Source organism: Nicotiana tabacum, chromosome 10 (assembly GCF_000715075.1).
Source record: "Nicotiana tabacum cultivar K326 chromosome 10, ASM71507v2, whole genome shotgun sequence".
Classification (NCBI taxonomy): domain Eukaryota; kingdom Viridiplantae; phylum Streptophyta; class Magnoliopsida; order Solanales; family Solanaceae; genus Nicotiana; species Nicotiana tabacum.
In genome coordinates this window covers 89,443,965-89,458,045 of record NC_134089.1, presented here as the reverse complement: position 1 = coordinate 89,458,045, position 14,081 = coordinate 89,443,965, and the positions used below count along the sequence as shown (strand labels likewise).

At 35.1% G+C, this 14,081-nt stretch overlaps 2 protein-coding genes across 2 annotated transcripts; one reads left to right on the top strand and one right to left on the bottom strand.

Annotated features, from left to right (window-relative positions):
- Positions 1-2,707: 2,707 nt before the first annotated feature.
- Positions 2,708-5,349, top strand: LOC107767708 (putative L-type lectin-domain containing receptor kinase S.7). Its single transcript, XM_075223110.1, has one exon. It carries the CDS (start codon positions 2,967-2,969, stop codon positions 4,980-4,982), a length of 2,016 nt encoding a protein of 671 aa, XP_075079211.1. The 5' UTR covers positions 2,708-2,966; the 3' UTR covers positions 4,983-5,349.
- A 2,162-nt stretch (positions 5,350-7,511) lies between these two features.
- On the bottom strand, positions 7,512-12,995 carry LOC107767706 (poly(A)-specific ribonuclease PARN). The gene is made up of 7 exons (XM_016586792.2): positions 12,505-12,995; positions 11,538-11,668; positions 10,179-10,507; positions 9,775-9,888; positions 9,232-9,358; positions 8,880-9,150; positions 7,512-8,519 (listed from the first exon to the last, which is right to left on the bottom strand). Exons 1-7 carry the CDS (start codon positions 12,870-12,872, stop codon positions 7,733-7,735), a joined length of 2,127 nt encoding a protein of 708 aa, XP_016442278.1. The 5' UTR covers positions 12,873-12,995; the 3' UTR covers positions 7,512-7,732.
- Between the last annotated feature and the right edge of the window lie 1,086 nt (positions 12,996-14,081).

Below are 14,081 nucleotides of genomic sequence, written 5' to 3'. Positions count from 1 at the left end.
CTTGTGCATCATTCATATAAAATACTTAAAAATGGTAAGTCAGTAGCAAGCATCAAGTAGGTCATGGATACTCAAAAATACCTCTTCTAGTAGTCATACTAATCATTGTTTGCTTTCAAATGATATGACCATAAATTATGAAGGATACTCAATAGCTGGTTTGTTTTCCAAATTTCAAAGAAGTAATTAATCAACCTAAATAAAGATGTGAAGTATTTTTTTGTTTTCTTCAAGGTGATTTATGCTTTTAATCAGTATGACCATTTTTTTTAATTCTTTTTTTGTACTATATGCAAGTATAAAAATCCAAAAGGAAAAAAAAATATTCATCCAAGTAAAAGAAAATGTTAAAAGCGGCAGGACAGATTGAAGATAGTTAACACACAAATATGCATAAGACAATTTATATAAAATATCCTTGGTTACCATGACATGCATCATATCAACAATTAACTGCTACTATGATTTTCACATATAGAACTTCGAAAATTTTATTCCATTCATGCGATATAAAAGATGTAATATTAATATGTGCTTATGTAATATAGGTGTAGTACGAAGTTGTGTGCATATGGGATTTTAGAGGAATGACAAGTATAAGATAATCATACCTTCTTACATTTCATTACTTACCATATGTAGTTTCTCTTTACATTTAACCATATGATGATATGTATAGCTTCTAATTGTAATCTTTCCAGATGTAGGAAAATTTTTGTAGATATATATACAATTGGTTAGAGACTCGTGTTGATAACGTGTTATGAAATAAAAGCAATTTAGTAAAACATGAACAAGAAATAAAGACAATTTAGTAAAACATGAACAAGAAAGAGATAGAGAGAAAGGAAGAAATTTTCTTCTTCAATTGTGTGTATTTTCCTATCTATTACAAGGCCTTTATATAAGCATGAAAAGTGAAGAAAATATGACATGGAATATGTCATTGAACATAGAAAATATGTCATTGAATATGTCATTAACCATTTGAGAGAAAGATAATAGAGGAAGAGTAGACATCCACCATATTTTGATTTTTATCATAACAAAGGGGCTATTGTTGAGTTTCTTTTTAAGATAAAAAAAGTCTTAAAAAGATGGTGAATGGGAAATAGAGGGAAAATGAAATTTTTGAGTAAAATTTTAAGTTTTCTTCTCTTGACAACGCGACATTGTCCCATAATGAAAGAGGAAAAGACTTTTGGTGGGTATATATACAATTGCTCTTCTTGTAGCTCTTAAAGAGCTAAGAAGAAGACAAGCATCACGAAACGAAATTGAGAGCTTCACTGTCGACGTTTATACATTAACTTTCTTTTCTCCAGAATTATTATTTACAAATACAGCAAGAAATACAACCAGCAACTATCGACATATTTTGCCTTACAACTAAAAGTAGTGTTTTGAGGATCATCTGCCCCTAGTTGTTGTTGGCAAAAACAGTAACGATCATTACACGTTATCAATAAAGTGAAATCATTTCATCCCAAAAATTGGCGCAAGAGCTCAATGAAAGTGTCTCCGATTGTGTTAGTTTTTGCAGAATCAAAAATGATTTTTTTATTGAGCTCCAACGGCTCTATGAGTGTAGTATTATAGAATTTTTAGATTAAACTAATTGGAAAGTCGATTCAATAATCTCATGGTATTCAGTGTCATTGTTGATTCTCGAGGCCATTGTTCCCCAACCTTTTGGTGATTCTCTGACACAACTTTCTAAGGTTTTATCACTCTTTACTTTTCTATTCGAAGATTGTGAGTTTGATTGCTTCGACCCACGGTTAAGTTTATCTGCTAATAAATTAATTATAATTCTGCTAAGTAAATTCACTATAAAACAAAATAGTGGTAAATAATACTTGTAGGTAAAATGGTAAACTCTATCAATGTTAAATTTTTTTACCCCTATTAAGGCGCATGACTTTATTACACATTAGTGTTAAATCAAAGCAACTCATTTGCAAAAAAAATAAAAATTAAGAAGTTAAAATTTCACCTAATTGAGAATGTCCAGCATATTTTTTTCACCTAGCTGGATCACTATAACTGGCCATTGAATTCATTGCAGTAGAACTCAACAATTACATTTGTTTAACATTATTCTTCGATTCTATCCTTTCAAAAGAATATTATATCTAACAATTCCATCGCCGTATACTAAATTGATCAAAAAATATTTATTAAAAAAGTTAACATACGACATATAAAAAGTTCATGCCCTTCTTTTATCCTAAAGATTATAAAAGCTACTGTATAATTTTGTTTTTCTTTCCATTTTATATAAACTTTAACTATTTAAAAATAATTCCAGAAAACAAAGCTCCTTGACCTATTCAAAATACTTTTCGTTTTCCTTAAAAAGATGAACCCATGATAAGTAATACAAGAAATATGCACGAAGAGAATATAGGTGTATAGGGTATACAATTATTCTTTCCATAATTTCTTTCTTTTTTGTACAGCCAAAAAAAAAACATGCAAGAATTGGTCAAACCAACGGCTTGTTTTGAATTTCATGAAGTCCCAATGATAGAGATCAGTGGGACCATATAGATTCACACTGAATAATAAATACAACTGGGTCTGTATATAATAATTACAAACATATCTAAATCCTAGATATGCAGTAGGGACCCCTCACTCCCAATATTCGTCCGCTTTACCTATATTACCGTTATAGTAAAGCTCTATTATATTCTCCTCGTTTATATTCTTCCATTTTCTCTTTCTCATTTTTTTTAAATACTTATTTCATTAAAAAAAAAAAATTCTTTCTTTCTTCAAACTTAAGAGAACCGACCAAAGGCGCCTATTTTCTTAACCGTTTATACCCCATTTTCCCATTCAGATTCCCACCATCTATCTCCACTAACTCACCACTTTTTCTCCTATAGAACTTAACCCCAGCAATATGTGTAAATTCAAGATTTCTTGATAACACTTGGATTTTATTTCAGTTGTCAACAATGAGTAAGTTTTTTTCTTGCTCCATTTTCTTCAACTTCTTGTACTGTGCACTATTGGTATCATCACAAAATTGCAGCTTTGATTTGCAATCTTTTACACTGAGAAATTTCACACTTCTTGGAGATTCTTATCTCAGAAATGGGGTTGTGGGTCTAACAAGAGAGCTTCAAGTTCCATCTTCAAGCTCTGGTTCTCTCATTTACAACAACCCCATTTCATTCTTTGATCCAGAATCTAAAAAGACTGTTTCTTTTTCCACAAGATTTGCTTTTTCAGTCAATAACATCAATCCATCTTCATTTGGAGATGGTTTGGCTTTTTTCCTTTCACCTGATAATCAGACTTTAGGTAGTCCAGGTGGTTTCTTGGGTCTGGTTAATTCATCACAATTGACCAAGAACAAGTTTGTTGCTGTTGAGTTTGACACTAGGCAAGATTTACACTTTAATGATCCTGATGATAACCATGTAGGTCTTGATATAGATAGCCTTATCTCAATCAAGACTGCTAATGTAAAGTTGGCTGGTGTTGATCTCAAAAGTAGGAATTTGATTACTTCTTGGATTGATTACAAGAGTGAGGAAAAGCAGCTGTTTGTGTTCTTGAGTTACTCAAGTTCCAAGCCTAAAAAACCACTCTTGATTGTGGATATTGACCTGTCTGATTATCTAAAGGAGTTTATGTATGTGGGGTTTGCTGCTTCTACTGAGGGAAGCACTGAATTGCATTGTATTGAGAATTGGAGTTTTCAAACTTTTGGATTTAGTCCAATGAGGCCAAGGCATAATCCCCATAATGTGTCTGATAATTCTGTGTTAGTGAAACCCCCTACTATTCAGGAAGATTCTGACAATAAACATCATAAGAGGTTAGGTTTGGGTCTTGGAATTGCTGGTCCAGCTTTCTTTTGTGCTGTTCTTGTAGCTTTTGGTTGGATTTCTTTCAAGAAATGGAGGGGCCTTAACACAGAGAAGAATTTGACAGCTGAACTTGTTACTGGACCAAGGCAGTTTAGCTACAAGGAACTGAAGTCAGCTACAAGAGGATTTCATTCAAGTAGGATCATAGGCAACGGCGCCTTTGGTACTGTTTACAAGGCCTTTTTCATGGATTCGAGCTCTATCTCTGCAGTGAAAAGATCTAAGCACAGTCACGAAAGTAAAACTGAGTTCGGGGCTGAATTATCGATCATAGCATGTTTAAGGCACAAGAATTTAGTTCAGTTGCAGGGGTGGTGCATTGAGAAGGGAGAATTACTTCTTGTCTATGACTTTATGCCTAATGGGAGTCTTGATAAGGTACTATACCAAGAATCTGAGAATGGGAATCCATTGAAATGGCCTTATAGGTATAATATAGCTGTTGGTTTGGCCTCTGTTCTGACTTATTTGCATCAAGAATGTGAGCAGCAAGTGATTCACAGAGATATAAAAGCCAGCAATATTATGCTTGATGTCAGCTACAACGCGAGGCTTGGCGATTTTGGGTTGGCAAGACTTATGGATCATGACAAGAGTCCGGTCTCGACTCTTACAGCTGGAACAATGGGATACCTTGCTCCTGAGTACCTTCAATATGGAAAGGCAACCGAGAAAACTGATGTTTTCAGCTATGGCGTGGTTATACTAGAAGTGGCTTGTGGGAGGAGGCCAATAGAGGGAGAAGGGAGTGGTCATGAAATGGTGAATTTGGTTGATTGGGTTTGGAGGCTTTACTCTGAAGGTAGGATAATTGAAGCAGCAGACAAAAGGCTAAATGGTGACTTCAAAGAGGAAGAGATGAGAAAGCTGCTACTTGTCGGTTTAAGCTGTGCAAATCCTGATAGTATGGAAAGACCTTGTATGAGAAGAGTATTTCAGATCCTCAACAATGAAGCTGAGCCTATCTTTGTCCCGAAAGTGAAACCGACGCTAACTTTCTCCACTAGTCTGCCTTTCAGTATTAATGACATTTTCTCAGACAACGAAGACAATGAGGCAGCACCAGAACCTGAGTTTGAAATCAGAGTAGATTGAAGTAAATGTCTTGTGAATTTTCTGCAATATATAGCTAGAAATTCTTTCATTTTTTCATGTCCGATTTTAATGAGAGCTGATATATACTATAGTTTTCACTATGTTTGAAATGAGGGAAGCTAACTAGCCTGAGTTCAAAGCCAATATATTGAACTCATATGCTCTTGTCCCTTTTCCTGAACTTTTTCAGTTGTTCAATCTAATCCGATTAACATGTCATTTGTTTCATCTTCTGCATCCTTTTTTTTTCCTTTAACTGCTAAGAGTAGTTATGAAAGTAGAACTAGCCGAAAACAATGTTTGAAAATATCTGCTTATTCTGGGAAGAGTTGTTCATGTAATAGTGAGCTCTTCAAGATTATGCTGGGCGGATGAAGAATGACTTCTTCTTAGTATTTGGATGACATTTGGTTTGTGTACTTGCAATGACTTGATAAGTTTAAGGCATCCTCCTTTTTTACAATTTTTAGTTAAGAAAATACTCAATAAGCAAAGCTAAATTTTTGATCACATGACCTCTCATTAATGCAATGACTTTCAGTTCAGCATCGTTTACCAGAGTACGCCATGTTAACATCAATCTTTGGTTCAGAAGATCTACTGGACATGTGAAATATTAAAACATATTTCTCTTCAATTGTATCCAAATTTCTCTGAGCCGAGGGTCTACTGGAAACAACCTCTCTATACCTCCGAGATAGCCGAGATAGGGGTAATGTCTGCGTACACTCTACCCTCCCCAGACCCCACTGGTGTGATTCTACTGGGTTGTTGTTGTTGTTGTAGTTTCTCTTCAATTGTATCAAGTTGAAAATCTCTCTTCCTTGGTATAAAAATATTTACAGTGTAATTGCTGAAGGATCAAATAAATGTGCTTAAAAGCAAAACTGATACAGAAACTTGCATTACTCTTCAAACTAGATGTCATTTTCAGTTATGTACCTGATGGGACTTTGAGCAAGCCATAACAGGATGAAGAAATATGCTGAACAAAGAAAACTATGCATCTGTGCTAGACTAATAACATTTTTGTGTAGTGTAAGAGATGTTCATTTAATTAACAGAACATGTATCTACTCTCTAGAAACAGAACATCTAACATCAATACAGTAATGACTTCTGGTTTGTGTTGTAGATTGATGTAAACAATCTGAAATATTTTTCACTCTAGGCTAATTTTTTAACACATCAAATTATATTCATTATGAATGGGAAATGTGTAATCTTTGTTGAGGATCCAAAAAGGATATTTAAGTTTCTATTGGCAGAAGAAGAGAGAGCACATTCCAACAAACAACAACATCATTTTGCTGATGGCAGATTGTGCTCTCTCTCTTCTGTCAACAGAATTCCTCACTTTAAATCCTCAAAGATTAATCTTTTCACGTTCCTTCTATTCTGTCAGCTAAATATTTGATAAAGCCAAAATTATAAGCATGATCCGAACTGATATGTCCACAGACGAGACAAAACAAACAGTATATAAACATTTAGTTTATTTTCTTGCATGAGAAAAGATGATGGTTTTCTGGAAGCTCCATATGTACTGACGGTGTAAAATATATGTTACACAATCAGGTCAGTTATAACAAGTAAAAATGGCGATTAATCTACTACCACATGTTAAACTACACTGCTAGTATGAAAAATGTTTGCGCTATCTGTGCGTTTAACTTAAATCCAAATAAACAAGAGTTGGTGATGAATATGTGGGATGTTGAAGAAAGAAACAAGAGTTGGTGGAAAACTTTTGGACTAAGAGAGAAGATTATAAAAGCACAAAGGAAGAAAAGAAAATAAGCTTAGTAGCAGTAGTGAGGGGCATGAAGATGATGAGTTACATATAGCAAATTTATAGAGAAAATGAGAAGACTGTAAGAGAACTTTAATTCTGTGTTGGGGTAATATTTGGAGGTTCCTTTGGATTTAGAGAATCAGCTAAAAAAGGCAAAGAGAAGAGAAGTTTCTTTTCATGTATATTTATTACAGCTATTACATTGGACAGAAGTAACCTGTATCATACTGAATTTACGTGGAATAAGTGTTCATGATAATGAACCTTCAAAGCCACAATTGATGTCATGCTTAGCTATTTCTGGTTTTAAGATAATGACTTGGTTTGATACTCAAGCATCCGAGGACTGAACATTATTCAATTCTGAAACAGAGTTTTTCTGTTCTCAACTGTAACTAGGGGTTTGGACAATACTTGGTTAAAGTTGAAAAGAAATACCCCCTTTTTTCTTCCTTTTTTTTTTAATAATTGCGCTGCCGGACCAGCTTACACGCATCTCGACTTATAATATTTGATGTTTGTTATTTTTAACATTTTTAGGAAAAATTCAAGATTATAATACGTTTACATAATAGCATTAAAAGATTCTTTAGTATCTCTTTAGGTTTATATGACTTTCATGCAGAATTTGTGTTATTACTATAGTGTTTGGCACACACATTGTTACTACAAAACTGTAAAGGCCCAAGATAAATGAAGTGGCAATTAGATTGATATCTGCTCATGAAGAAGCATTAAAATGGTAAATTGATCTTTAGCTCTTTGATAATCTCGCTTTTTTCCTTGACAGGTAGCTCTTCAACATCTACATTACAACCTCAGTATTATGTTACAGAATTATCAGCAAAAATACAGCACTATGAACCTGTAGGGATCCGGAGAAACAGATCTCTACATCTGGCCAACAGTGATCTAGATATACATGAATTTGGGCCTATAAATTTATGAAAACAATCTATTTGCTTGCCAGAGCTTCATCGATATAAAAAGAATCGGCAGATCTATCCGTTTCAGAATAACCATATGATGAACTCATCATATCATCTACTACCTCATCAAACACTCTATTTACCTGATTTCCCTTTTTTTTCCCTTCTGCCCTGGATGATGCTGTTTTGTGTTTGATACCAACAGCTTCAGCCTGATCTGCAAATAATTTCTTTGAGATGGGTGAACTGCATATTTGATGATACACATCATAGTTAGCTGCGTGAGTGCAGTTGGCATTCAGCATATCCGAAAGAGGATGCAACACTGAAATTGGATCGCTGTTCCTACTTAGAGTTTCCTTTATTTCCAGAAACTTAGAAACCAGTTCTGGCTTGCTAAACTGAATAAAGACAGCACTTTCATCCAAATGGTAGACAGAGGAAATAGAATTTGGGCCAAAGACTTTTACTATACAAGCTTTGATCTCCCTTGCTTTTAGTTTAGATGTTAATCCCCACAACAAAACGATGCTAGGAAAGGAAATCTCCTGGTACCGACTTTTGAGGTTACTCGAAGCTGAGGTGTCTGTTGTACATTTCCCAGTACTTAGATCAATGATGTCTCCACTAACCCAGCTAAGGTAAAGGCGATTGATATAATTCTGAAGCTTTGTCTCCTTGGGTAATCCTCCAGCAAGCACATGGAGGGTGAAATCAATGCCTAGATGATTGCACGCCTGTGCAAAAATGCATCCAGTCATAAATGCATCATAGCCAGCTTCGTGCTTGGCCCCTGAGTTCCAGTTCAAGGATCTGCAAATTAACTTAAATTAGAGACAGGGATCATTCATTCTGATCTCATAAATTGAGATACAGAGCAAAAGATTTAAGCAACAAGGGGGCTGAAAGAAGCGAAAGATTTTCTTCACAAGCTAAGGAAATATACCAAAGAGGCAAAACAAACACAGTTGATAATGTTGATGCAAATCAATGGTAAAGTGAAACATCAGAGTCAAATGCATGCAGGAGCTAAAGAAAGATATTGTGTAAAAGATGTAAATCAAAATCAATGGTCAAGCTAGAAACAGCCAGGCACATGGTAAGCACATATAAAGTAACAAAAGAGCATCATGTTGATTCAGTACCAAGAGTTGAGTAGAATTGGTAGTAAACCTTTTTTCATCTACTTGAACCTCCACCTCTACACACGGTCTATCAGCCAAACCAGAAGTTTTGACACCTAAAGCAATTTGAGGACAGATAGAGACAAACGCTCTGGATAGTGATGTGCTGCTTTTATTCACTCTCTGTTGAAAAACACCGTTTGCATTCAAGAGTATTTTGGTGTCAATTATGCAAGGGAAGTACTTCTGAATGGAAGACACATAGTCCTCAGCAGTCAAAGGTAGTGTACCAATGAATTTACTGTATATATGTGCCATATCTGCATTGATTGCATAAAAGTGTTAAGCAAATCTTGCAATAGAAAAAGTAGCTTTCCCATAAACTGAAGAGATTTATTTACCAAGAAAGCAATTGTGTCCGACAATCAACTTCCGCTCCGAGGAAAGAAGATCAATAACATGTCGAAATCCAACAGCAGATTTGACCTTTATTTCCGCTTCTTTACGAAGGTCTTCCTTCACCTCTTTCTACTTGATGTTAAGACATGAATAGATATGATGAGATACAGTCAAGGTACTGATCAGACAAGGAATCACTTACTTTCTTTTTCTCTCATCATTATACGCTTTATCTTAATCCGAGGTGATTTTAAAGAACTCTTTCGGGAAATGGAACTCAAACATTATTTACTCACAGGTTTCCACTTAATTACTCATCCCATTTAGATAAATTATCATAAATAGTTAATAAGGAGAATAGATCCTCATATTGGCAAAAATGATACCAATAATAACAGCTACTAAACAAAGAAGGTTATAACTAGTACTTATAGACTTTCAAAAACTGGAACGTACCGCAATGGTCACAAATGTAATCAATGTGTACATATCATGTGATGTTTCAACAAGAATTTTCTTTATGAATCAAAGCCTTTAGGCCTTACCATCAGTAGATCCTTGTCATCATTGGAATCTGTATAGACAATCAATTGCTGCGGAGATGTTGCTTCGCCAGCTACTCTGACATAGGCTAGATCTTTGAAATGCTTTTTAGTGACCTGGATTTTCCAATTCACAAAGTCAATCATCATCAGAGGAACAATAGCATATCAATAAGTATAACTATATACTTTAGCACTCCTCTCATTTCTGGGGAATTGCCGAGGAACAAAGAAAAGGTATAACTGATACTATTAAATAAAAAGAATGCATCCTCTTATACAAACTTTTAGACAAAAAACAAACACTAGATAACATTGGAAAAAAGAAGATGCGCTCACAGTCTCACATCATAAGTTGATCCTAGGACAAAAAGAAAAGAATGAAATGGAAGAGAAGAGCTTGTTACCGATTTAATCACCCTTAGCTGGCGAGAAGTAAACCCACTAAGGGCAAGGGCTGGACGGGTCTTGAAGAAAACCATTTGAAATCTCTGGTTTGGATCAGTTGACATTTGTTTAATTTCAGAGCTACTGCTTCCCTTACTTAACAAACTAGCATGCCATTCCCTTATTGTGTTCTTCATTCTTTCAGCAAATAGAACATCTGCCATCCTAACCAATGGAAACTCTGCATCTTCTCTCAAGCCATACACGGAATCCGATGATTCATCCATGAATGTTGAACTTATACGTTCCAGTGCTTCCTCTTCTTGGCTTCTGGATAAATAAGAGACTCCTGAGATTACATAGACGTGTAAAATCTCAAAAATGAAAGCAATGAAGAGATAACTGAGCTAGCTAAAAAGAAATTCATTGGGTGCATAACTCTAATATAAATCTAAACAGTGAAAGTCTCTGAAAATTTAAAATCAAACTTAACAAAGTATAACAGCTCACCAACCAAAACCATCTATGTTTGACAGCACATCAGTTCACCTACTTGGAGATGAAACTAATGATATTTGCAGCCTACCACTTACAGTGGTAGCAAAGAGACTAAAATGTAAAACGTTCTATTTGATAAAGCCAATTCTATAGAATGCTTCCAGTGCAAGATGGAACATAATGTATCCAAATTGCAAGAGAAAAACAATGACACTCAAAGAGACTGCCCATCATAGGTAAGTCAAACTACTTATATAATGAGGGGGCGGGATGTGGAGTTAGGAACTGATATCTCAATAGACAACTCTTAAGTTTGCAGTCCTTACGTTCCGTCACAAACTTTTAAAAGAATGTATCCTGATGCTGGATGCATCAAAGGAACTTTATCCAATAAATGAATTCTATACGTTGTTGTTCTTCTGGGTAAAATACAAATTAACGCTAACATTTAAAAAAGTTGACATGGGTTTGCTGGTATTCATGATTTAATGGTTTAAAGTTTAAACCTTTCTTTCAAGTTCCAGCCAACGAAAATCTAGTAAGTTGACAACGTTAAAAGCCAAAAGATAGCAAAAAACCTAGTATGCTTTTGTATACTAAAAAACTCAGGATCAATGCCGCAACTTCAGTCAGAGCCAAGTTCAGTCAGTACATTTGATCTTAAACAAAGGCCGAGAAAGGTATAGGTTCAGCCAGTACACTAATGTTCCAACTATCCTTGTGTAACTCGTGTGACTCACCTCGTATGACTCAGACAAGCCGATGCAGACCCATATTTGAACAAGGCTGACTAGCAGTTAATATAAAGTTTCCGAATCGCAAAACGTGCTATAATCTCATTAAGTTGTCCAAGAGAAGAAAACAAGGTGTTAAGGAATTACCTTCACGTATGCACACATTGAAATCAAACTGGTATTTTGCCAGAAAATCAAGTGAGGCTGTCTGGCAAAGGAACTCACAGGATTGGTTGCTACCAGGGATTTCTTGCCGTGGGAATATATAAAAGTTATGTCTGCCAAAGAGAAATCAAAGCATCAGATCTGAGAGGTGGAATATAATATTAACTGATGAAGACAATCTTCGCTGCTTTCTCCCCTTAAAAGAACACGTTTTTCTCTTTTTCCTTCTTTTAAAAAACAAGTATTATTTACCAGTGGCGGACGCAAGTAGTGGCAAGCGGGTTCAACTGAACCCGCTTCACCAAAAAATAATACTGTGTATATGTATAAATTACAATTAAAGCTGCGTAAATTTTGTATAAATATTTTATTTGAACCAACTTGACGACTACTATTTTACGACTAAAGTTATGTACTTCTAAGATTGAACCTGCTTGCACAAAATCCTGGGTCCGCCACTATAATTTACCAGTATGGCAGTATCGCAATGTGAGCCCAAATAGAGCTGAATTGATATAGAAAATGCAATATGCAACATCTCTAAGTCAAACAAAGTAGGTCGCTGCTCAATTAGGTGATAATCTATATTTCACCAAAAGCAAAAGAAACAAACCTTGCATTTCACCAAAAGCAAATGAAACAAACGTGTAGCTACTATTTTGAATCACTAGCTTAGAGCATATTTCAATACAATACCTTATCTTTTATCATTCAAAGAAACAAACTTTGCATTCTGAAGATACTGAAAAACACTCACAAAAGAATCAAAGGATTTAAGTAATATACACTATCACTATAGCGTTAATTACAATGTCTATTAATTAATGCATATCATAAAAATTACATGTAATTAACTTAATCTTGTAAAAAAAATTACGCTTTTAGTGCACATAACTTAAACTCAATTACATGTAATTAACTTAATAGAAATGAAAGAACGAAGACTTACGGATGCGCGAGAAAGGATTTCTTGTGAGAGTCCCAACGGAAAGGACAAATGCCGAACTGAACAACGGCGAACTTCTCGGCGGAGTCCTTAACTTTGAGGTAACGAATATCATATCGGTCGAAGTCGAAGGAATCTCTCCAAGGAGCGCTGGTTACTCCGGTCATTTCCAAATCGACAGCGACGAAATCGGCGTCGCGTACAAGACCTCGTAGGTCATTGAGAGCTGATTCGAAGTTCGATTTGGTAACATTTTTGAGCGCGAAGGAAGAGGAAGAAGAGGAAGAGAGGGCGCGGCGGCGCGAAGCGAAAGAGGTGATCGGAGCGTGGGATATTTGGATTAGGGGTTTCAACATACACTGTTTCTTCATTCTATGTTTAGTCCTTCATCGCGTAGCAGCTTCTTCAGGACTCGGGGGGGGCATGGGCACCAAGGGTTTACATTCCCAGGAGCGAAAAACGACTAGGTGCGTGTGTGTTTTCTATTCTTTCCTAATTTGTTGTTTGGAAATTGAAACAAATAAAAGAAAAAAAAATAAGTATCTTCTTATTTGTTTGAGTGAATATCTTTTTGATGCTTCATATTTGTGTTGTATAATAATAATGTTATTATAAAATAACAAAAGAAAGTATTGAAGAGAAAAGTAGAGAAATAATTTTATTGATTTTGAGATGAATTACAATGGGATAAAACTATTCTGTTTACAGGAGAAAAACGACTTATCCACAAAGTAACAAACTCTCTAAAAAATAGACATTAACCTAAAATACAATTCTATTAATAACACTCACCCTTGAATGTCTATTCAACAGATAATGTGTCTCGTCATGAATTACAATGGGATAAAACTATTCTGTTTACAGGAGAAAAACGACTTATCCACAAAGTAACAAACTCTCTAAAAAATAGACATTAACCTAAAATACAATTCTATTAATAACACTCACCCTTGAATGTCTATTCAACAGATAATGTGTCTCGTCAAAACCTTAACTAAAATAAAACCCAGTGAGAAAAAACTCTAGTGAATGAAAAAGAGTACACAGGTTTAGAAATACGCCTTTTGGTTGACTCGTTAAAAACCTTGCAAGAAAAACTCAGTGGGACAAAACCTTGTAAGAAAAAAGACCACAACGCGTATTAACTCCCCACGACGATAGCATCAATTCACATCTTTGAGCCTTCGCATCACAATCTTGTACACTAACTTCTTGAAAGTTGACGCCGGTAGAGATTTGGTGAATAAATCAGCTATATTATCACTTGAACGAATCTGTTGCACATTGATATCACCATTCTTTTGAAGATCATGTGTGAAAAATAACTTTGGTGAAATGTGTTTTTTCCTATCTCCTTTTATGAATCCTCCATTCTTGGTTTATGCATGTTGCATTGTCTTCATATAAAATCGTGGGTAGTTTGTCACACTTCAAACCACATTTTTCTCGAATAAGACGTATTATAGACCTCAACCACGCACATTCTCGACTTGCTTCATGAATAACAATTATCTTAGCATGATTAGATGAAGTAGCCACAATTGATTGCTTGGTCGATCGCCAAGATATGACAGTGCCTC